This window comes from Oncorhynchus nerka, linkage group LG24, assembly GCF_034236695.1.
Source record: "Oncorhynchus nerka isolate Pitt River linkage group LG24, Oner_Uvic_2.0, whole genome shotgun sequence".
In the NCBI taxonomy this organism is placed as follows: Eukaryota; Metazoa; Chordata; class Actinopteri; order Salmoniformes; family Salmonidae; genus Oncorhynchus; species Oncorhynchus nerka.
Genome location: NC_088419.1, coordinates 12,586,624 through 12,611,648, shown reverse-complemented (window position 1 = coordinate 12,611,648; position 25,025 = coordinate 12,586,624). Strand labels below are relative to the sequence as shown.

General features: G+C 42.3%; 1 protein-coding gene across 17 annotated transcripts in view; it reads right to left on the bottom strand.

Moving 5' to 3' along the window:
- Positions 1-24,605, bottom strand: part of LOC115107530 (MAP/microtubule affinity-regulating kinase 3-like) — a 112,848-nt gene extending 88,243 nt beyond the window's left edge. For 15 of the 17 annotated variants that reach the window (XR_010460841.1, XM_065008612.1, XM_065008615.1 and 12 more), the window contains exons 1-3: positions 21,761-21,886; positions 12,993-13,184; positions 12,416-12,469 (exon numbers count right to left, since the gene is read on the bottom strand). Coding sequence is in view for 16 of the 17 variants with exons in the window: in XM_065008612.1 (XP_064864684.1) it covers positions 12,416-12,469; positions 12,993-13,184; positions 21,761-21,871 (357 nt within the window). In the remaining variant the exon portion in view is untranslated. Of the gene's footprint in view, positions 1-12,415; positions 12,470-12,992; positions 13,185-21,760; positions 21,887-23,932 lie in introns of those variants that run through there. The other 2 variants (XM_065008616.1, XM_065008627.1) reach the window with 2 other exon arrangements.
- Between the last annotated feature and the right edge of the window lie 420 nt (positions 24,606-25,025).

The following is a 25,025-nucleotide window of genomic DNA, read 5'->3' as shown; positions in this document are numbered from 1 at the left end:
CTTTTGTCGCAGGAGGAAAATCATCCTGCAGGATGAGGATCTGAATTCATATTTAGAATTGCCACAAGGGTGCAGCTGGAAGCAGTGTTTGTAGGCTATATTATATTGAACATCAGTTCAAGTAGCCTATGTAGCGCGTCTTGTGTGAATTCTTATGTGGATTATAATAAATTGACAGGGTGTAGATCAATTGTTTTACTACATGTTCAAAGCAAGTAATTGCCAGAATCATTGCATGGCTACCTCAGTGCATGTGTGGTCCAATGGATACAGCCGCTGATCCCGGCACATGCATCCAAAAATCGTCATTGGTTGGAATCCGGCCCACTACCGCCCTTTGAATTTGTAGGAGGAACTAGTACTTTTCTAGTTCGGCTCTGTTGGTAATTTCTGAAATAATTAATTTAAGTTTTACTCCGTTACATTTGACCAAATCACTCCGGTTACATAGATGTATATTATTATTGTTTTCACTGTTGGATAAATAGCTCGTAACTTCAAATGGTGATTTTTTTTTTTTACATGAATCAATACTATTGGTTCCCTTTAAATGCCTGTATGAACGTTTCACAACACCTTGCCCAATTAAACATATTCAAAATAGCTTGTCATCGACATTTAAGTTCATTGGCTCTCAAAGTTGTCCCTCAAAACCTGTGTCTCTACCACAGCTCATGAACTGAAGCGCATGTCTTCACTCCTGAGGATATTTTTGTTTGTGGGTTCTTAGCTCGATACAAGAGGTAAGTAGCACCAATTACCTTCTGCCTTTGTCCTATTATATATTTCTAGAGTCAGAAAATGTCTTTTGAGGGTGAATGCAAAGCAAATGGCTAGGAAGCTAATTAGATGGATATTTAGCCAGCTTTGGCTAACCCAGAATTAGGGGGGGCACAATTGGCCCAGTGTCGTCTGGGTTAAGGGAGGGTCTGGCCAGGGTAGGCCATCATTGTAAATAATAATTTGTTCTTAACTGAAAGTATTCACCCCCTCTTGGCATTTTTCCTATTTTGTTGCCTTACAACCTGGAATTAAAATAGATTTTGGGGGGTTTGTATCATCTGTTCCACTGGATGTCATAAGGTGAAAGCACCAATTTGTAAGTCGCTCTGGATAAGAGCGTCTGCTAAATGACTTAAATGTAAATGTAATTTGATTTACACAACATGCCTACCACTTTGAAGATGAAAAATATTTTTTATTGTGAAACAAACAAGAAATAAGACAAAAAAAACATTACTTGAGCGTGTATAACTATTCACCCCCCCCAAAGTCAATACCTTGTAGAGCCACCTTTTACAGCAATTACAGCTGCAGTCTCTTGGGGTGTCTCTGTAAGCTTGGCATATCTAGCCACTGGGATTTTTGCCCATTCAAGGCAAAACTGCTCCAGCTCCTTCAAGTTGCATGGGCTCCGCTGATGTACAGCAATATTTAAGTCTTACCACAGATTCTCAATTGGATTGAGGTCTGGACTTTGACTAGGCCATTCCAAGACATTTAAATGTTTCCCCTTAAACCACTTGAGTGTTGCTTTAGCAGTATGCTCAGTATGCTCATTGTCCTGCTGGAAGGTGAACCTCTGTCCCAGTCTCAAATCTCTGGAAGACAAACAGGTTTTCCTCAAGATTTTTCCTGTATTTAGCACCATCCATCATTCCTTCAAATCTGACCAGTTTCCCAGTCCCTGCCGAAGAAAAACATCCCCACAGCATGATGGTGCCACCAACATGCTTCACTGTGGGGTTGGTGTTCTCCGGATGATGAGAGGTGGTGGGTTTGCGCCAGACATAGGGTTTTCCTTGATGGCCAAAAAGCTCAATTTTAGTCTCACCTGACCAGAGTATCTTCTTCCATATGTTTAGGGAGTCTCCCACATGCCTTTTGGCAAACACCAAACATGTTTGCTTATGTTTTATGGGCCACTCTTCCGTAAAGCCCAGCTCTGTGGAGTGTACAGCTTAAAGTGGTCTTATGGACAGATACTCCAATCTCCGCTGTGGAGCTTTGCAGCTCCTTCAGGGTTATCTTTGGTCTCTTTGTTGCCTCTCTTAACTAATGCCCTCCTTGCCTGGTCTGTGAGTTTTGGTGGGCAGCCCTCTCTTGGCAGGTTTGTTGTGGTGCCATATTCTTTCCATCGAACTAATTATGTAACTTCTGAAGGTAATTGGTTGCACCAGATCTTATTTAGAGGCTTCATAGCAAAGGGCATGCAAATACATATGCACGCACCAATTTTCCGTTTTTAATTTTCTGAAACAAGTAATTTTTTTCACTTCACTAATTTTGACTATTTTGTGTATGTCCATTACATGAAATCCAAATAAAAATCCATTTAAAACTACAGGTTGTAATGCAACAAAATAGGAAAAATGCCAAGGGGGTGAATACTTTTGTAAGGCACTGTACCTGATCCTCCTTGATATTTCATTCAGAGTAAAAAAATGAAACATCACACTTGGTGTAAATCTTTTTAGTACACATTCCCAATCACATGTACTTGAAATTAAAATGTTCTTTAATGATATTGAAATTGTAAAATTATTCCAATGTCTCGATTACCATTTTTTCCCATCTACATAACATTGCAAAAATCAGAAACTTTGTCCAAAAAAATGCAGAAAAATGAATCCATGCTTTTGTCACTTCTAGGTTAGATTACGGCAATGCTCTACTTTCCGGCTACCTGAATAAAGCACTACATAAACTTCAGTTAGTGCTAAACATGGCTGCTAGAATCTTGACTAGAACCAACTAATTTGATCATATTACTCCATTGCTAGCCTCTCTACACTGGCTTCCGGTAAGGCAAGGGCAGATTTCAAGGGTTTACTGCTAACCTACAAAGCGTTACATGGGCTTGTTCCTACCCATCTTTTCGATTTGGTCCTGCCGTACATACCTACACATAAGCTATGGTCACAAGACGCAGGCCTCCTAATTGTCCCTAGAATTTCTAAGCAAACAGCTGGAGGAAGGGCTCCATTTTTATGGAATGGTCTGACTACCCATGTGAGAGACGCAGACTCGGTCTCAACCTTTAAGTCTTTATTGAAGACTCATCTCTTCAGTAGGTCCTATGATTGAGTGTAGTCTGGCCCAGGACTGTGAAGGTGAATGGAAAGGCACTGGAGCAACAATCCGCCCTTGCTGTCTCTGCCTGGCCGTTTTCCCTTTCCACTGGGATTCTCTGCCTCTAACCCTATTACAGGGCCAAGTCACTGGCTTACTGGTGCTCTTCCATGCCGTCCCTAGGAGGGGTGCGTCACTTGAGTGGGTTGAGTCACTGATGTGGTCTTCCTGTCCGGGTTGGCGCCCAACCTTTGGTTGTGTCGTGGCAGAGATCTTTGTGGGCTATACTCGGCCTTGTTTCAGGATGGTAAGTTTAAGATATCCCTCTAGTGGTGTGGGGGCTGTGCTTTGGCAAAGTGGGTGGGGTTATATCCTGCCTGTTTGGCCTTGTCCGGGTGTATCGTCGGACGGGGCCACAGTGTCTCCTGACCCCTCCTGTCTCAGCCTCCAGTATTTATGCTGCAGTAGTTTGTGTGTCGGGGGGCTAGGGTCAGTTTGTTATATCTGGAGTATTTCCCCTGTCTTATCCGGTGTCCTGTGTGAATTTAAATATGCTCTCTCTAATGTTCCCTCTCTCAGGACCTGAGCCCTCGGACCATGCCTCAGGACTACCTGGCCTGATGACTCCTTGCTGTCCCCAGACCACCTGGCCATGCTGCTGTTCTGCCTGTGGCTATGGAACCCTGACCTGTTCACCGGACGTGCTACCTGTCCCAGACCTGCTGTTTTCAACTCTCTAGAGACAGCAGGAGTGGTAGAGATACTCTGAATCATCGGCTATGAAAAGCCAACTGACATTTACTTCTGAGGTGCTGACCTGTTGCACCGTCGACAACCACTGTGATTATTATTACTTGACCCTGCTGGTCATCTATGGACATTTGAACATCTTGGCCATGTTCTGTTATAATCTCCACCCACCAAAAGAGGACTGGCCACCCCTCATAGCCTGGTTCCTCTCTAGGTTTCTTCCTATGTTCTGGCCTTTCTAGGGAGTTTTTCCTAGCCAACGTGCTTCTACACCTGCATTTGCTTGCTGTTTGGGGTTTTTAGGCAGGGTTTCTATACAGCACTTTGACATCAGCTGATGTAAGAAGGGCTTTATAAATACATTTGATTGATAGATATTAAGTCGACTTTGACTTACGGGGGGATGCGACCGTCCCAGCTCAGCTCTGATCCAGCAGGAAAATTAGACGACAAATGAGTGATCAAGTTAAGATCCGACATCTGTACACTCATAAATGTGTAGAAACATTCAGACCTGTACATATGCATGCAAGCATACACTCACAGGTACACACACGTCTCTGGCCATCATAACAAGTAGCATGACACCTGATCTAGCTGTACACTCAAGTCATGTTGACTACTTGGTCAGTAGTCAACATGACTTGTCCCGTATGGGTTAAGATGTCCAAAGACAACTGCTGTGACTGGATCGGCATCTGTGCTGTCCAATGCAATGACCGGTCCCAAATTGAAAATGGGTTTTGTCCCAGGTTGTCTTTTTTGCAGTCAAGCTTTGCATCTCTAAAAAGATAACTAGATCATATTTATGGGGTTCCTGAGACATAATAACCAGTGCAGCAAGACTGCGAAGACGACAACCTGGAACAGGAGAGAAGTTGAAAACTGCCCCTTCTAATGGACAAATGTGGTGACTGTGTCACAAACCATAAAGGTGGACAAGATGTTGCCACAGCGGTTTGGCCTTGCACTTTCACTGCTAACCATCTTGAGGGTTTGGCTTGAAACAAACCGGACAGTTCAATTTGGCTTTCTCTTATTGGATTGACACTGGCAATAGCTGGCTGGGGTTTCAGTTGTTGAAACTAGTGCTGCACAAATATGACATTTTTTGGCCGATACCGATATTCAATATTTTCCTTGCCAAAAAAAACTAAAGTCACCCTTCCGGTTTGAAGTGGCCTTCAGGGGGAAATAACAAGATCCTAGGGAAATATGACTACAGTCGAGCACATCACAAATATCTCCACGTGCCAGGGAGGTGGCCCTTAGGACAATGTAATAGAAGGAAAAATAAAAACATTTTGGGTATTGTTTTAGTCAGATTGCTCATATGAACCCAAGCAGATAATTAATTTCAGTGAGGCAGGTATCGTCACACAAACCCCCCCTGAAATGAGCTTGTTCAAGGCAATCCTCGGTTATGGATGATAAACGCCCTTAGCGCCGGGTGGTGACTCATCGCTTCACAAACAGGGCCCGGGAGGAAGGAAGCAGGCTGGCTCGGTGGTGTGGGTGTGGGAGCGAGGATTGCCTGCGCCTGCCTGGGGTCATGAAGGGACAGGTTGCTGGAGAGATTTAACGTAGCCACAGCCACCCCCCTTTGCCTGGCCCCTCAAATACGACCTAGACATGAGCACCTCTGAGGTCAAATGTCTGACAGAGAATTATGAGGAAAGAAAATACATGCAGTGCAACAGCCACTCTGACGTTTTTAAACAAAAGGACTCCCATTACAGTACGGAGTATTGCCTGGAAAGCTGTGGTGATGACGGGGCGGCACGTATTTCGGGATTGCGTAAACAGTGCAAAAGGTTCCGCGAGGTGGTTCGAGAGGAAGGCCCAGGGTTCGAGAGGAAAGCCCAGGGTTTGAGAGGAAGGCCCAGGGTTTGAGAGGAAGGCCCAGGGTTTGAGAGGAAGGCCCAGGGTTTGAGAGGAAGGCCCAGGGTTTGAGAGGAAGGCCCAGGGTTTGAGAGGAAGGCCCAGGGTTTGAGAGGAAGGCCCAGGGTTTGAGAGGAAGGCCCAGGGTTTGAGAGGAAAGCCCAGGGTTTGAGAGGAAAGCCCAGGGTTTGAGAGGAAGGCCCAGGGTTTGAGGGGAAGGCCCAGGGTTCGTATTCTAACGCTGCACTATGGAGTGGAAATGGGGAGAATTTATTTTTTAAATAATATAGCACAGGGAAAATAAATCTCACTGTCCTGGAGAAAGAAAAGCAGAAATCAAATGTTCCAGAAACATTTGATTGTGCCTCTAGAGTACCAGAGAGAGGAGAGTCCAGGCCGAGAGGAATCCCTTACGGGGCCTGCGTTTCCTCCATGGAGGGCGTGTCCGCCTGTACCCTCCACAACGACGACGTCTGGGGGAGTAGACATGAGCTGCGGCAGACTAATGCCCTGCAGCGACGTTTACATCCAGAGGGGTTGAAGTCTCAGTGTCTCATGACTCTAACCAGGACTGAACTCCACAACCGCCGACACATTTAGGACTAGTTATTTCTTTTCACAGTCATTCAAAGCTATTAAAACAGAATTGGTGAATTTTGTGGCTGGGGATTATTTTTTATATATTTTTTTAGTTGTTGTTGAGTGCCCCAAAATCAGTTCTCTCTCCACCTCAAATGCTCTAGCACGTGCCCTCCTGATAGAAGAACACAACGCCTGGTGACTCAGTCTGCAGAAGACATCGGCAAGGAACACAGAATAAATGTACTAATGGTGGGGATACAAAGAGTCAGACAATCAATCTTCCCAGAGCCCTTGGATGATGGGCGTCTGTGATCTCTTAAAGATAAAGGGTGTGAGGGATGTCATACGACACATCACTGTAGACACTTGTTTCTTTATAAAATAGTAGCACAGGTGTAAAGTTAATTTGGTTGGCTCCTCATCCTAACATCCTATGAAAGCATTCCTTATTTTGAATCTGAATGACCCACCCCCACCCCCAACCCCCAACATAGAGTGTGCTATACAAAAGCCAGACAGCCCCCCCCCAGACGTTATGAAAAATCAGGTCAAGCCCAGACACAACAGCTAAACAAATGGAGCGCCACAGACATAACAGCAACAGTCCTTTTCTGCTACTGATGTCGACGCCAACGAATGAGGTCACTGCTTTGCCAGAAGCAAACAAAAAAAAAGGGACTGGCCAACATAGCTAAGGGCCACCAGACAACCCTGATTGCTCTGGCACACGCATTCCTGAGGCATCGCTAACTGTAGTCCCAGTCCCTGTCCCAAAACTGAGTTACACCTACAAAAACACAGAGTACCTGCTCACCCTTCTGCTTCCACAATAGGGTAAATTACAATATGTGGAGGAGTTGGAAACTTGATGTTTTTCTTCAATCAAAAGCAGTAACTGGAAGTTACCCGAGTTGGATCAAAAAAATCCTTCTTCCCGTACTGTGAGAAAGATGAATCTTTTTTTTCCTCACACATGAATCATTCTCTTCCTGATTATATTCATCCAAACATGCAGCACAGTACAGGCAGACCATTGTTTCGTCTTTCCCCAGAAATTCACTGTGGCCAGCTTGGATTGAACATGGCCTCATACTAGTGGAATAATAGAGATTATTGTGTAGACACTCATTTTAATCCATAAACACAAAAGTGTGAAATCATTTCGAATGTGAACCCGCTATGTTGATACAGAGCCGACAAGATACATTTGTATTCTGATGGCTATCGTTGTAAGGCACTAACATTTAGAGGTAAAAATCAACTGATGTCATCTACCAAAGCAGAAAACTATTCTCCTGCTCTACATCTCACCTCCTCCTCCCAACCCCACACATCCTACGGCTGACTACCATGGCTCCCGACGCCCAGGTAAGGGAGACGTCGCCTCGAGCAGAGCCATTGATGTGTTTGAAGGGTTTTAATAGTATACTTTCCTCCGCTACTTGTATTCACATCCCGGTGCCCTGAACTCGGGTCTTCATAAAACCACATCGCTTCTAAAAGCAGGAAGATTGACTGAATCGACAGTGGGGCTCTCCTCCCACTCCCACCAATTACATAAGAGGTCACACGTCACTCCACAGCAAATAAAAATAGTCTGCAGCGAACGAGTCTGTGAAAACAAACCGATGAGCACAAGAGGGAATGTAAAGAATGCTGGCGGGATGAAAAAAGGTTTTAGCTGTACAAAAAGGTGCCCATTGTCAGAATGAGGTCCTGAGATGTGTTGGTGGACCAGTGTATTTTAATCTAGGATGCCCCGATGGACTGTAAAAAAATATATATATAAAAAAAGAAAAGAATAGAAATAGAATATTAAATGTAAAATTAAATCAGTCCAGTGGTCATACTCTTCAACTGTGATGTTCTCAGACATCATGTGTTGTTTTGCTCACCACTTCTGAGTATAATCCATCTTCAATCCATACCATCATTGGGTGGCTTTATATTTTATTTTTTAAATATCCACACATCTAAAGTAAAAAAAACATTCCACCTAAATCAGGTTTAAAGATGACATGAGAGTGAATGACAGATGTATTTAACAGCAGGGAAGATAGACCGCTTTAATATAGTTCCCATTAGGGGTATTCAGATGTATTTAACAGCAGGGAAGATAGACCGCTTTAATATAGTTCCCATTAGGGGTATTCAGATGTATTTAACAGCAGGGAAGATAGACCGCTTTAATATAGTTCCCATTAGGGGTATTCAGATGTATTTAACAGCAGGGAAGATAGACCGCTTTAATATAGTTCCCATTAGGGGTATTCAGATGTATTTAACAGCAGGGAAGATAGACCGCTTTAATATAGTTCCCATTAGGGGTATTCAGATGTATTTAACAGCAGGGAAGATAGACCGCTTTAATATAGTTCCCATTAGGGGTATTCAGATGTATTTAACAGCAGGGAAGATTAGACCGCTTTAATATAGTTCCCATTAGGGGTATTCAGATGAGTTTAACATTCAAAACGATTTACCACTACAGCATTTCCTGTATGTGTTACCATTCATATCCTTCATGTCAACATCAACTAACTTCGTCCCAAAGCTGCCATAGTAATCCAGTTGAACAGACTGAGCAGACCTTTCAACCTGGACCCAGAGGTCTTACAGATAAAACTTCCTCAGTGACCAGTAATGGGTCGAAGGGTCAGACCATAGAGGCGATGACTTATCAAACAATAAAGCGCTGTGTGGACAATAAAGTGCTGTGTGAAGGTAAAACGCTGTGAGGACAATAAAGTCCTGTGTGGAGGTAAAACGCTGTGAGGACAATAAAGTCCTGTGTGGAGGTAAAACGCTGTGTGGACAATAAAGTCCTGTGTGGAGGTAAAACGCTGTGAGGACAATAAAGTCCTGTGTGGAGGTAAAACGCTGTGAGGACAATAAAGTGCTGTGTGGAGGTAAAACGCTGTGAGGACACGTCAAGCTTGTAAAAGCTATCTGGCTCTGTTGGACGCCCACTGGAGGCTCAGTTACGCAATGGCGCAGAACCAGGAATTGTTTTAGACCACTTCATCAAGCAGATGCCTGTTGGCTTCGCCTGCCGACCCAGAAAGCAGTGGGCTCCTGGTGAAGAGCTAAGCACCCGGGTGGAGAGTGAGAAGCTAGAAAGAGAGAGAGAGCGCAGCATGACACTCGCCCGCTCTCCTCTCCTTCATCGTCCTTGTGTTCATCCTCTCCTCTCCCTCTCCCTCCCTACCTACCACCAACCATCCTGTATACCCACAGTTCAAGCCACGGGCTGTCAATTGGCCAGCGAATGGAAAGCAAACCGAATCGATGGCCTGGAAAAACAAGTGCTGGCTAATTATAGGAGTTGGTGGGGTGGAGGGGGGGGTTAACGTCATCAGTCTCCACCGACCCCAATGTGACAGTCTGATCTATATAGCTGAAGGAAGGGGGGCAGACACGACAGGGCAGTAGCCGCAGTCTGGTAAATTGCCACCCTGGTAAATTGCACCGTAGCAAAGTCTACTACAGTTTCAAGTGGGTCTCAGAAAATACTTGTGGGGGCGGGGGGTTCGGTGAACTATAAATATGACATTATTAGTTGGCACGTGTCCTAATTTTAGGTTAGGGTTACTCTGCCACAAACATTATTGGTGGAAAAGGTTACGGCACTCAAAATGGTTTTTCAAATGAAAAGTCCAGAAAGACATCACCTCATTTGTTACCTTTAACTATATTTGGGCCAGCTGGCATGTTTAAGCGTCGGATCATTTCAGCTTTCATCAGAGCATAATAATAAACAGCCCATGAAGAAGACAGTTTGGGTCCTGTGTGCTCCAGATCCTCTGTACTTCCGGGTCAACAGCCCGTTCTTTTCCCCACTTACAGCCCAGACCCCAGTTGCTGCATCTCTTTCCTTGTTGGCAGGGCCAGTGCTGTTCTTTCACCAGCCTCCCATTCTGAGATCTCCTCCGAGGGTATTATTAGCAGCCTCTGAAATCCAAGTCTGCTGAGGTTTCCTCTACCAGCCACCACTTTACCCCCTGCCTCCCACCATGCAGTGCAGTACAACCACTTAGACCTTTAAGGGGGTCTGCACTCTGCGCCTCTGCTCAAACTAATGCTGAGTCTGCTGTGAAGTTTGTGAGTTACACACACTGAAATTAAGCTAGTTGTGCTTCCAAGACACGTAGTGAAGCACCCAGAATCACAACATGTCAAAATCCCATGGGGGAATCGTATTAGTTAGCTATAATTGTGCATTTCGGTACAAAACTAGTTTCAAGGGCGACTTGATGAAGGGAAGTCCCATACACTCACAGGCCACCTCCATCAAAATAAAAGACAGACTGATTTTATAATATATCATGGAAATAGGGCATGAAGTGTTACTAATGTACTAACACTTTTCACCGTATACAGCTTTCAAAGTAGGAATATTATATACAGTTGAAGTCGGAAGTTCACATACACTTAGGTTGGAGTCATTACAACTAGTTTTTAAACCACTCCACAAATGTATTGTTAACAAAACTACAGTTTTGGCAAGTCGGTTAGGACATCTATTTTGTGCATGACACAAGTAATTTTTCCAACAATTGTTTACAGAACGATTATTTCACTTATGATTCACTGTATCACAATTCCAGCGGGTCAGAAGTTTACATACACTAAGTTGACTGTGCCTTTAAACAGCTTGGAAAATTCCAGAAAATAATGTCAAGGCTTTAGAAGCTTCTGATAAATGATGTCAATTAGCCTGAGTCAATTGGAGGTGTACCTGTGGATGTATTTCAAGGCCTACCTTCAAACTCAGTGCCTCTTTGCTTGACATCATGGGAAAATCAAAAGAAATCAGCCAATACCTCAGAAAATAAATGGTACACCTCCACAAGTCTAGTTCATCTTTGGGAGCAATTATCAAACTCCTGACGGTACCACATTCATCTGTACAAAAGATAGTACGCAAGTATAAACACCATGGGACCATGCAGCTGTCATACAGCTCAGGAAAGAGACATGTTCTGTCTCCTAGACATGAACGTACTTGCGAAAAGTGCAAATCAATCCCAGAACAACAACAAAGGACCTTGTGAAGATGCTGGAGGAAACAGGTACAAAAGTATCTATATCCACAGTAAACGAGTCCTATATCAACATAACCTGAAAGGCCGCTCAGCAAGGAAGAAGTAACTGCTCCAAAACCACCATAAAAAAGCCAGACTGCGGTTTGCAACTGCACATGGGGACAAAGATCGTACATTTTGGTCTGATGAAACAAAAATAGAAATGTTTGGCCATAATGACCATCGTTATGTTTGGAGGAAAAAGGGGTAGGCTTGAAAGCCGAAGAACACCATTCCAACCGTGAAGCACGGGGGTGGCAGCATCATGTTTTGGGGGTGCTTTGCTGCAGGAGGGACTGGTGCACTTCAAACTAGATGGCATCATGAGGGAGGAAAATGATGTGGATATATTGAAGCAACATCTCAAGACATCAGTCAGGAAGTTAAAGCTTGGTCGCAAATGGGTCTTCCAAATGGACAACGACCCCAAGCATACTTCCAAAGTTGGGGCAAAATGGTTTAAGGACAACAAAGTCAAGGTATTGGAGTGGCCATCACAAAGCCCGGACCTCAAAACTATAGAAAATTTGTGGGCAGAACTGAAAAAGCGTGAGCAAGCAAGGAGGCCTACAAACCAGACTCAGTTACACCAGCTCTGTCAGGAGGAATGGGCCAAAATTCACCCAACTTATTGTGGGAAACTTGTGGGGGGCTACCTGAAACAGTTGACCCAAGTAAAACAATTGAAAAAGGCAATGCTACCAAATACTAATTGAGTGTATGTAAACTTCTTTCCCACTGGGAATGTGATGAAAGAAATAAAAGCTGAAATAAATCACTCTACACTATTACTCTGACATTTCACATTCTTAAAATAAAGTGGTGATCCTAACTGACCTAAAACAGGGAATTTTAATAGGATTAAATGTCAGGAACTGTGAAAAACTGAGTTTAAATGTTTTTGGCTAAGGTGTATGTAAACTTCTGACTTCAACTGTACACTGCAGTGGAGGCCTAATGATATCCCAGTCCTCTACAACCAGAGAATGCACATGGAAAAGGATGTGCAGTGTCCAATAGGGAGACAAGACAGGTTTTTCTTTTACCTTTTGAAGGCTGGTAGGATTCAGCTGTGTCTTGTCGATGATTTTGATGGCAACCTGTCAAGAGAGAGTAAAGGGGGGAATAGAAAAAAAATCACTTCCTGTTGAAACCACTTCACATAGGAATTGGCATGCCTATCGGCTGGCCACTCAACAATAACAAACTTGTTTCTCAGATTGCCACGGTGCCATTTTAGAGTGTGTAAAGCACTGCCGCCTCTAGGAGAACTGAGGGCTGGAGGGGGTCTCAATACAATTTGCCTCTAGCTTGTTGCTTCAGTAAGTGTAGTACATTTAATACAATTTCCCCAACTTGCATTTTGTTTGTCTTGCCAACAAACAAAATGCAATTACAGTGACTACTGTTACGATTGGTGCAGAGTGTTGACAAGTCAAGGGGCAAGTACAGCAAGGGTGAGGTGACTGGTATCAGCTAAATCTACTAACCAACATTGTACTCAAAATATATATATATGTATATAATATTTTTTTTTAAGCAAACAATTATTGTAATATATTCTACTGTAGTGTATTCTACCCTAGCCAAACAAATGAGAAAATGTTCCTGCTGCCGTCTCACCTCTCGGCCCGTGAGGATGTGACGCGCCAGCTTGACCTTGGCAAAGTTGCCCTTTCCGATGGTTTTGAGCAGCCGGTAGTTGCCGATGTGCGGCTGCTCGTCGGCGCACGAGGCAATGGAGTTCCGGCAGCGGGCGCCTGAGCGGACGGGCCGCGTGGTGACCTCGTTGCGCCCATCGGTGTGCGAGGTGTGCTGTGGGGAGGAGATTAGAAGAAGGTCAAAAGTCATTTGATGTTGCATGTCAGAGAATATCGACTAAACAGGACATTGATCTTGTGTAGACACGCAGCAGCATGGCACCTAAGAGCTTGACAATCAAAAGCCAAAGCTAGAAAAGGTACATTTCCTGAAGAATAATTGTGAGCTTGTTTCAGCAGTCTAAAAGTATGTTTTGTGGTAGTGGAAGAAGCACACTAGCACAATAACTCAATTCTTGGGACATATCAAATTTGTCTCACAACATGTGAAAAGCAAAGACTAGACAAATAATGAGCTAATCATTGATTTGAGTTTAATCCTGATTAAATGGAATCGGTTGAAACAAATTACAGGTTTATAAAATGTTCATGGAGCTACGGCCTTTCCTAAACTGGGGCGGCCTAGTGGTTAGAGCGTTGGACTAGTAACCGGAAGGTTGCAAGTTCAAACCCCCGAGCTGACAAGGTACAAATCTATTGTTCTGCCCCTGAACAGGCAGTGAATCCACTGTTCCTAGGCAGTCATTGAAAATAAGAATTTGTTCTTAACTGATCTTGCCTAGTAAAATAAAGGTAAAATAAAAACTCTTTCCAAGAAAGAAGGAACAAAACTCTCTCTACTACTGGGATAACCAATGTTCCAGGCCTGGAGGGCATTGATCAGAGCTCAACTTGTCAATAGACATTAAAACAATCACTGGGGACTGGGGTTCAATCCCCGTGAGCAACCATGCCAATTTCTCCCCCAACTTGCCATCTCATTTCCTAACTGTTTGAATAAAGTGTTCATCGAGCTGATGTTTTGGGGAGAAAAAAAATCCTGGTGGCATTATATCTCCATTGGTAAAGATGGGAAAGGATACAAACGATTGGTGAATGTTTGACAAATGTTGTACAGCCATTAGCATAAGTTGCTGTCCTGAAGGGAATAAAGTCCTGGTCGTAAATAATGATATCAGCACTGCCTGGTAATAAGAGGGTATAGTAGAGATTGCTGAATGTTTGAACAACGCTGTAACGTCATTAGCATTAGGTGAAAAGATTGAGCAAAGCACTTGAGTGAGCGTGCGGCTGCACTCACAGAGAAACCTTCCAACAGTGTAATAACTCATCTGGAACAGACACTTATTTTAGAATGCAGACCTTGAACAGACTCAAAATAGCTTAAGAGCCAATGTCTTTAAAAATGGGACATTTTGGTTGTTAAAATGGACTGTATACATATATATTTCAGTAACACATACAGTTGAAGTCAGAAGTTTACATACACTTAGGTTGGAGTCATTAAAACTTGTTTTTCAACCTCTCCAAAAATTTCTTGTTAACAAACTATAGTTTTGGCAAGTCGGTTAAGACATCTACTTTGTGCATGACAAGTAATTTTTCCAACAATTGTTTACAGACAGATTATTTTACTGTATCACAGTTCCAGTGGGTCAGAGGTTTAGATACACTAAGTTGACTGTGCCTTTAAACAGCCTGGAAAATTCCAGAAAATTATGTCATGGCTTTAGAAGCTTCTGATAGGCTAATTGACATCATTTGAGTCAATTGGAGGTGTATCTCTGGATGTATTTCAAGGCCTACCTTCAAACTCAGTGCCTCTTTGCTTGACATCATGAGAAAATCAAAAGAAATCAGCCACCTCAGAAAAAAAATGGTACACCTCCACAAGTCTGGTTCATCCTTGGGAGCAATTTCCAAATGCCTGAAGGTACCACGTTCATCTGTACAAACAATATTACGCAAGTATTTACACCATGGGACCACGCAGCAATCATTCAGCTCAGGAAGGAGACACATTCTGTCTCCTAGAGATGAACGTACTTTGTTGCGAAAAGTGCAAATCAATCCCAGAACAACAGCAAAGGATCGTGTGAAGATGCTGGAGGAAACAGGTACAAAAGTATCTATATCCACAGTAAAACAAGTCCTATATCAACATAACCTGAAAGGCCGCTCTGCAAGGAAGAAGCCACTGCTCCGAAACCGCCATAAAAAAGCCAGACTACGGTTTGCAACTGCACATTGGGCAGCAGGGTAGCCTAGTAGTTAGAGTGTTGGACTAGTAACCTGAAGGTTGCAAGTTCAAATCCCTGAGCTGACAAGGTACAAATCTGTCGTTCTGCCCCTGAACTCTCAGTTAACCCACTGTTCCTAGGCCGTCATTGAAAATAAGAATTTGTTCCTAACTGACTTGCCTAGTTAAAGGTTAGTTAGGAACTGACCTAAGACAGGGTATTGTTACTAGGATTAAACGTCAGGAATTGTGAAAAAAACTGAGTTTAAATGTATTTGGCTAAGGTGTATGTAAACTTCAACTGTGATATATATATATATTTTAAGACCAGGTTAAAATACTGTATCTTGAAGTAAGGAATGTAGATGTGGATACCCATAGGAATGTAAGGAATGTAGATGTGGAATGTAGATGTGGATACCCATACAACAGCCAACAACAGTCTCAGAATCAATTCCCTTTTCCCAGCAATCAATCCAGGTATACATTGTCTTTCAAATGAGTTGTATCTTCACATACACTCGATATCAATTCATTTATAGACTGACTGACTAACTACTGTGAGGTTTTGCACTGCTATCAACTGATAAGGTCCGGATACAAAGACAAGCTCCAAACACAATGAATGTAAGATTGAGCCTCACTGTGAGGTTTAATTTTTCTCAGAAAGCCCTACTCACAGGTGAATCAACTAGTCCACTCTGAATAACTTCGGAATGGCTTAGTGTAAAAAAGAAGTTTAATAAAATACAAATAACACTTCAATAAATTTAATCATGAGATTTGCCAAAAACAAAAGGGTTACTACGTTCTATGGAAAACCACGTGTTGCATTAATTAATTATTAATGACAAGCAATTAGGGCTGTCCCAACAAACAAACAAATCCTGGTCGATCGAGAGTTCTGTTCTTTAAACTAAATTGATTGGTAGAAATGTTTAAATGTGTATTTTTTCCATATATAGACATATCCTATGTATTGGAATCAAATCAACTATATGCAATATACTTGTGCGATGCGTTAATAAGCGCTCTGTTTGATGAAATAGTTAATTAGAGGGAGTCTAAACGCAATTGATTTGATTGTGCCGGGCAGGACTTAAACTTGCTGTGATTTGTAAAAAAATAATAATAATAAATTACAGCGAGTGACTGTGACTAGCACACACCGTCTCTCTCTTCTTCCTGCTGCAGCAACCACCACAAAACATCAGTGTTTATTACGCTGTCCATGTTGCTGAAGCTGCAACATAATGACAGCCAGTTCTGACTGAAAAGTTGTTACAGAAATCACTCACTTGTTTCGGAAAAACATTTCCTAGTCCCTCAACCGTTGCTCTCTTTACATGACACATGTATCCATCGCATGCACATGACCAATAGGGCCTGACCTATAGCATATCATAATCACATCAATACATTGAACATATTCCAAATGCCTTAACACGTGACAGCAAATTGGATGCAGAGGATGTGACAAATTAATATGAAACGGGGGAATGTTTTCTGGTTGCTCAGGAGGTAAAGGGAAGTCAAATGTGTTTAATAAATTTCACTAGTTGTGGAAAATACCGGGAGATCAAGAAAAAAAACAGTAAGTAGCAAGCGCGTTTGTCAAACAGGTGCTGTTATATTACAATATAATTTCTGACCATTTGGAACAACGTAAACAACACTAAATAAATTAAAAGCGTACCAGAGAGTCAATTTAAAAACAAAGGTTTTACATTTTTGTAAAGCCTTTATCACAGCAAAGACTAAAGACATTTATTTGTGAATGCAATTGCCGAAATGGAACGATTTAGTTATTGTTTACGCTAATTATTTAAGGCTTGCTGTGTTATTTTAAAACTAAAATGCTTGATTGCATTTCAAATGATGAATGACTCGTATGCTGTGTGATGACATGAACGAATGAATGATACAGTAGCCTATATAAATATTGAAAAATAGGCCAAAGTAAGTTACGGTATTATGACTAAACAGCCTACGCTCTTAGGCCTACAGCTCGATGGTAGTTAGACAAGGCTGCTAAGTTAACTAATGATAATGACATTACTTATTAGAATGATGATAGCAATAATAACAATAAGAATAAGATCAAGAATAAGGAGGGTTATTTGTATTACAAATATTATTTGACAATTCGGAACAGCATGAATAACACAAATAACACTAAATGAATAATACTAATGAAAAACATTAAGTGTAAAGCTTGTATTACAGCATAGCAAAGATTAAAAACATGTTTATCCGACATGAGTTGCGTGAGGCGTGCTGCTCACAGTATCAGTAGGCTATTAAACAAACACTCAAGCAACAGAAGCAGGATCTGTCTTGTGTAGATATACAGTGCATTCGGAAAGTGTTCAAACCCCTTGACTTAACCACCATTTTTTATGTTATAGCCTTATTCTAAAATGTATTTAAATTGTTTTTTTTTCTTCCCCTCATCAATCTACACACAATGACAAAGGAAAAAGTTTTTTTAGAATTTTTTGCAAATGTTAAAAAATAATGATATCACATTTACATAAGTATTCAGACACTATACTCAGTACTTTGTTGAAGCACCTTTGGCAGCTATTACAGCCTCGAGTCTTCTTGGGTATGACGCTAAAAGCTTGGCACACCTGTATTTGGGGGGGGTTATACTGATTCTTCTCTGCAGATCCTCTCAAGAGCCTCACTGCACAGCTATTTTCAGGTCTCGCCAGAGATGTTCGATCTGGTTCAAGTCCGGGCTCTGGCTGGGCCACTCAAGGACATTCAGAGACTTGGCTGTGTGTTTAGGCTCGTTGTCCTGTTGGAAGGTGAACCTTTGCGCCAGTCTGAGGTCCTAAGCACTCTGGAGCAGGTTATCAGGGATCTATCTTTCCCTCGATCCTGACTAGTCTCCCAGTCCCTGCCACCGAAAAACAACCCCACAGCATGATGCTGCCACCACCATTCTTCACCGTGGGGATGGTGCCAGGTTTCCTCCAGAAGGTGACGCTTGGCATTCAGGCCAAAGAGTTCAATCTTGGTTTCATCAGACCAGAGAATCTTGTTTCTCATGGTCTGCGAGTCTTTAGGTGCCTTTTGAAAAACTCATAGTGGCTACAGTCTGGCCACTCTACCATAAAGGCCTGATTGGTGGAGTTCTACAGAGATGGTTGTCCTTCTGGAAGGTTCTCCCATCTTCACAGAGGAACTGTAGAGCTCTGTTCACGTCCCTGACCAAGGCCCTTCTCCCACGATTGTCTTGTTGGTACCAAACCTTCTATTTAAGAATGATGGAGGCTACTGTGTTCTTGAGGACCTTGAATGCTGCAGACATTTTTTGGTACCCTTCCCCAGATCTGTGCCTCGACACCATTCTGTCTGAGCTCTACGGAAAATTCCTTCGACCTCATGGCTTGATTTTTTCTCTGACATGCAGTGTCAACTGTCGGACCATATTTAGACAGGTGTGTGCCTTTCCAAATCATGCCATTCAATTGAATTTACCACAGGTGGACTCCAAGTTGTAGAAACATGATCAATGGATGATCAATGGAAACAGGATGCACCTGAGCTCAATTGGTGTCTCATAGCAAAGTGTCTGAATAATTATTGAAATAAGTTATTTCTGGGGGTTTTTTTATACATTTGCAAATTTTTCTAAAAACCTGTTTTTGCTTCATTTTTATAGGGTATGGTGTGTAGATAGTTTTAAAAATATTTTTATATTTTTATTAATTTTGAGGCTGTAACGAAACAAAATGTATAAAAAAGTGAAGGGGTCTGAAAACTTTCTGAAGGCACTGTAGATGGACGATTTATAAAGACAGGCACATTTAACAGTTATAGACATAATTAAGTTTGGGTTTCCTCACTTTTCTTAGACAATTAAGGCGAGGACTGTTTTCTCTTCTCTTAACTCCGCTGCTGCCTCCACCACATGGTTCTCAACACCAATATGCTGGTTAACTTTGCTATTATGCACATAGCAACATGGTCTAGGAAAAGTCGCCAATTCAACAGAGCACGGATGTTTCAGAACCGTGACCACTATCAAATGCGGGAGAAAGAGCATTTTGATATCAAATATTTTTATTAGTGTTGCACCATTGTCCTTAACCTTATACAATTTCAGCAGCACATGCTTTAGAGTGATGGACTGTGCCATCCCCACAGCCTTCATAATGGATTAGTCCACTCAGACAGGCGCGAATCAGACAGGTGTCTTGTACACCATGAATAATATTACATTTTTTTGCTACTGCTCAACTAAAGAAATCTCAGTCGACCAACAGCCTATCGACCAAACAATCGACCATTTTCCTAAATGAGGTCAGCCCTACAAAACAATAAAAGGGAAGAGGTTAATGACCTTAATAGCAATAGTGGGTGTATGGTGAGAGGAGGGTTGGTAGTGGAGTGGTATCTATCCAACATCGATGTCCTAGCCCGGCAAAGTATCCATCAGCCCGAAGGGCTGTGACGCAGGTCCAGTTAGCCAAATGGGGCACAGCTGTACTGTCCTGACAAGGACTTGAGATGGGTCAACCAAAACCAAGCACCTTTCTCAACCTCAACGTCCGTCAACAGTTAATGGATTCTTGCAGGGTAACTCTATATACGTATGTATGTACCTAAACACGTAACTTCAGTAACAACATTGACATTCCCCATGTAACCACATGTTAATACAATCCGTTTAGTTCGGAGATAGCGACCTACAATGGGTTTCCAAGTTGTCGTTGGTTTCAGTGAGTGAGATTAGCACGATCATTGGAACAAAATAAGATATTGCAACAACAACAACAAACTTCACTTCAGTCTCGGCCTACATTTAAGGGAACACGTCTAGAAACCATCGCAATTGTCTAAAGGGCCTTTACAGTAACATTGTGCCAACATTTTAGACACATTTCTGGGATGTTACCACAACGCTGTGAAAACACCCCCTTAGTTTGTGGTGTGTCTTCATTACAGTGAGCACTTTCTATTGGTCTATTACCCAAGAGTTTCATAAGACACAGTGACTGTTCAAAAAAAAAAAATAGAACACTGTTCATGGAGGAGCATTTTTTGCTACTGGAGTGCACAGCAAGTTCTGTTTCTACAACTACCATGTTTAACTATTGCTTGTTTTTACCCCCCCCTTCACAGCTTAAATGCAAATGACACCAAACTGGTCTACCTTTTATAGACGCTAGTTCCAAAAGCCCTGAAGCTCAAACTGACAGAAAACTTGATTATTTTAACCTTTCAAAAGATCATCCAAATGGCAACTATGAAATATAATCCTACAATGTGCAGTACAATGAGACCATAACAATAGACCTCTATGGAATACGGGCCTAAGAATCAAAGCGTCCTAATTTCTAGGACCATTACAGCGAGGTAAACCCAGTATAGAGATGGATACAGTCACAAACTTGAAAAATATGCTGATCCTCTTTGATAGCGTCAGAAGGCCCATCTGTGGGTTTATCATCCTGCCAAACCATCTCACAGTTCCAAGTCTAACAGTAAAGCACAGACAATGACACTTACTGTATTTCATCAGCGTGCCGCCTACAGCTGTTACTGTAGTTCATCAGCGTGCCGTCTACTGCTGTTACTGTATTTCATCAGCGTGCCGCCTACAGCTGTTACTGTATTTCATCAGCGTGCCGCCTACAGCTGTTACTGTATTTCATCAGCGTGCCTCCTACAGCTGTTACTGTATTTCATCAGTGTGCCGTCTACAGCTGTTACTGTATTTCATCAGCATGCCGCCTACAGCTGTTACTGTATTTCATCAGCGTGCCTCCTACAGCTGTTACTGTATTTCATCAGCGTGCCGCCTACAGCTGTTACTGTATTTCATCAGTGTGCCGTCTATTGCTGAATCAACAACTTGTCCCAAAATAACAGACCAAGGTTGCAATCGTAGAGTGTCAAAGACTTGGTCAGGGATGGAATCGGATTGTGTCAAGTAATGGCTCCATTGTGAAAGGTTCTTCAATTCATGTCGTCATGAGTCAGACATAACCTAATTATGTGCCGTGTGATCAAGAGGACTAATTTAAAATCACCACAGGGCCAGTTCATCAACCCAGACTTGAAAGTGACAAGTCTTGAGTAGCAAAATACAGGTTTTTAAAATCGTCTGTCTCTGTTGGTTGCTTACTCTCTAAAAGTGAGAGAGTAGGACCATTTACCATAAACATGTCATCAAGGTCAGCATACAGTGGCCACTACGGGAAAAACATTCCTAAGCCTTGTGACCTCTCGACACAAATTACTGATAAGGCACAATGGAGGTCTTTATAAATAGGACGCACACAAATTCACAAAAAAAGCCCATTTGCACACATAATTCGTATGTCTCCAAACACCAAAACCTTACGGCAAAACTAGTACGAACTCTGAGACACTTAAATAGCCCTATTGATACTTTTGCAATTGAGTTCAACTGAATAACTACGTTATCTTCGCCTAGACTAGGAAAAGTCTCTCTCGCGTACTGTGGCGCATATTGAAAACTTCAAAATACCCCCCAAAAAATGGGTCACTTCAAGAAGAAAACGAATACTTACTATGGTGATGCGGTGCCTTTTTACAGAGTGTGAGCCCTTCATCCTAGCATTGGCGATCTGAATGGCATCGGAGCAGGCTGCCTGTCCGGTTTTGTGCTGGTGACAGTTCATTGATCCAAATTGCGCTCACTGATGCTCAGAGGCGGGTGAACACATTTTGGGCACCTGTCGCTCAACTCCAAGGGGGTGGGTGCACAGAGCTTGTCCTAATTATAGTGTGAGCTGGTTGACCTATATACCCCAGAATGCCATGCCAACCAGTAACAAAGCAGGCATCTTTGTAATGTAAAGATTACTCCTTGCGCCAGCCAGCAGGTAAACTCACCTGTAGTTTCCCATGCTTAAAAGTTATAAATGATGTGATGTGTATAAATGATGACAGGTGTGTGTCTTTCCAAATCATGTCCAATGAATTTAATTTACCACAATTGAATTTACTCCCATCAAGTTGTAGAAACACCTGAAGGATAATCAATGCAAACAGGATGCACCTGAGCTCAATTACGAGCCTCATAGCAAAGGGTTTGAATACTTATGTAAATATGTTATGTTTGTTTTTTATGAATTTGCTCAAATTTAAAATAAAAAAAAAACTGTTTTTGCTTTGTCAATCTGGGGTATTGTGATGTCATTATTGGGTATTGTGAGTAGATTGCTGCTGATTTTTTTATTTATTTAATCAATTTTAGAATAAGGCTGTAACGTAACAACATTTGGAAAAATTCAAGGGGTCTGAATACTTTCCGAGCGCACTGTATATTAAGAGCTTTCTGGCCTGACTGGTGTCGCGTTCAAAACAACGGGGAACTTAATCTCGGGACTTCCGAGGGTTCAAAACAACTGGGAACTCAGAGCTCGGAAATCTGACTTAAGTGTGTTCAAGAAACCTGGAAACTTTAGAGAGAGAAAAAGCTTCTACTGGGAAAAATCTTTTTTTTTTTTACAGTCAACCAACCCGGAATTCCAAGATGGAAACAGGCATCTTCCTAGAGCTCCAACAATGAGACCGTCTATGGGGATGCGGTCAGAGACCTGGCAGTGTGGTGCTAGGACAGCAACCTCTCCCTCAATGTCAGCAAGACAAGGAGCTGATCATGGACTACAGGTAACAGAAGGCAGAGCTGTTGTGGAGCAGGTCGAGAGCTTCAAGTTCCTCGGTGTCCACATTACTAAGGAACTATCATGGTCCACAACACACCAACACAGTCGTAAAGAGGGCACGACAATGCCTCTTCCTCCTCAGGAGGCTGAAAAGATTTGGCATGGGCCCTCAGATCTTCAACATGTTCTACAGCTGCACCATTGAGGGCATCTTGACTGGCTGCATCATCTTGGTATAGCAACTGCTTGGCATCCGACCACAAGGCACTGCAGAGGGTACTGCGTATGGCCCAGTACATCACTGGGGCCGAGCTCCCTGCCTTCCAAGACCTCTACATCAGGAGATGTAAGAGAAAGGTTATAAATACTTTTTGAAAGACTCCAAACTCCCAAGTCATTGACTGTTCTCTCTGCTATCACTCGACAAGCAATTCCGATGCACCAAGTCAGGAACCAACAGGACCTTAAACAGCTTCTACCCCCAAGCTATATGACTGCTAAATAGTGAAAAAATAGTTAACTAATAGCTACCCAGAATATCTGCATGATCCTTTTTGCACTAACTCTGGACTCATCACATTCACTGCTGTTACTATTTATTATCTATCCTGTTGCATAGTCATTTTATCCCTACCTATATGTATATACTCGATCTGCCTCAATCACCTCGTACCCCTGCACATCGACTGGTACATATATATATATATATATAGATAGAAAAGTTATCATTAATTCATTATGTTATTATTTTTATTATTTCTGGTGTTATTATTTTTCTACCATTTCACTTTTTTCCCTTTCTGCATTGTTTGGGTGGGCCGGCAAGCAAGCATTTCGCTGTTGTTTACGAAGCATATGACAAATAATAATTGATTTGACTTTCCGACCTGAAGTTCACTGACGTCATGTTTTGACCTCTTTTTTCTCAATTCCCAGTTGTCTTTAAAGTACCATAACATGTAGACTGACACCTAAATTGGCACAAACATAATTCTTACAAAGTTGGTCAATGCCAATTTTAGAGCTGAAAGGAGTAACATTAAAGCCTCATTTACTTGAACAAATACTTACATTTTCAGTATCACGCTCATTGACAGTAGGTAGTGGCGTTCTGGTTGACATGTTAATGTCTTGTTCCACGAAGTGGTTCGGCGTTCTGGGTCTCCTTTTTTTATTTTGTTGCACCTTAGCCCAACAGGAGGAAAGCAGGTCTACAAATGCTATTGAAGAACATGGATTTAACGCAACGCCGAAATTCCAGCAAACACACGCTGGAAGATGTCTAGACCACAGATTAATTAGATAAATTGTCGAACCGCATTACTGTACAGAGGTGGGACAGATTGCGAAAAACACAACAACCCACAAAAGGTTGTCCAACAACAAACCATAACCCCGAGCTCCAAAATGTTCCAATTCGTTTTTAGGGAACTAAAACTGAATAAACTGTATTCCAATAGTTCACGGGCTCTCTACAAATGCACAGAATGTCTAGTCAAGGAAAAGGGGAGGGGAAGGGGTGTTAACGTAAAACCGGTCTCAGAATTTGCAGCCAGTTTTGGCGGCTTGAGTTACTATTGATTTTCAGCTTCCGACGCGCGCTTCCCCGTTTTCCGACGGTGCTGGTACCCCGAAAGACCCAAGTTCGGTTAAAGTCCTCCCCATCCCAAAAGTAAGGGTAGTTTGCTTGATTGCTATATCCAAGATGGCCGCCTGCTAACTGGAGAGTGCCAAACCAAACCCAATGCGTTGAGAGGAAGTGAGGAAAGACATGGCTTTAAAGCTTATTGGAGCTTCGGTTGGGGCAGAGCTGTTTGTTGTTGCTAGGGTGATTACTGGAGAGAAAAATCTACCTGCTGCACAATACATTTAAATACCCCTGCCTACCGTGCCTAGAGGCATTTAGGTTGCCCCTACTGACCAGTGCCTGTGAAACAACTGAAAGCACAGATTGATTTGACTCTTTTTATTTTTAGTGCCACTCCAGCTCTCTGATTCTGAACTCCCAAATCTATTCTCCTAAAATAAAACGTTTTTTTTAACAACTAAAAAACACTTTCAGTTAATTGCTTGCAGGATGAAGATTGGGGGTCTAATCTGAGACAAATTCCATCTATATTGTAACAACAGTCATTCGGTCTCACATGCTTACACACACACTGCA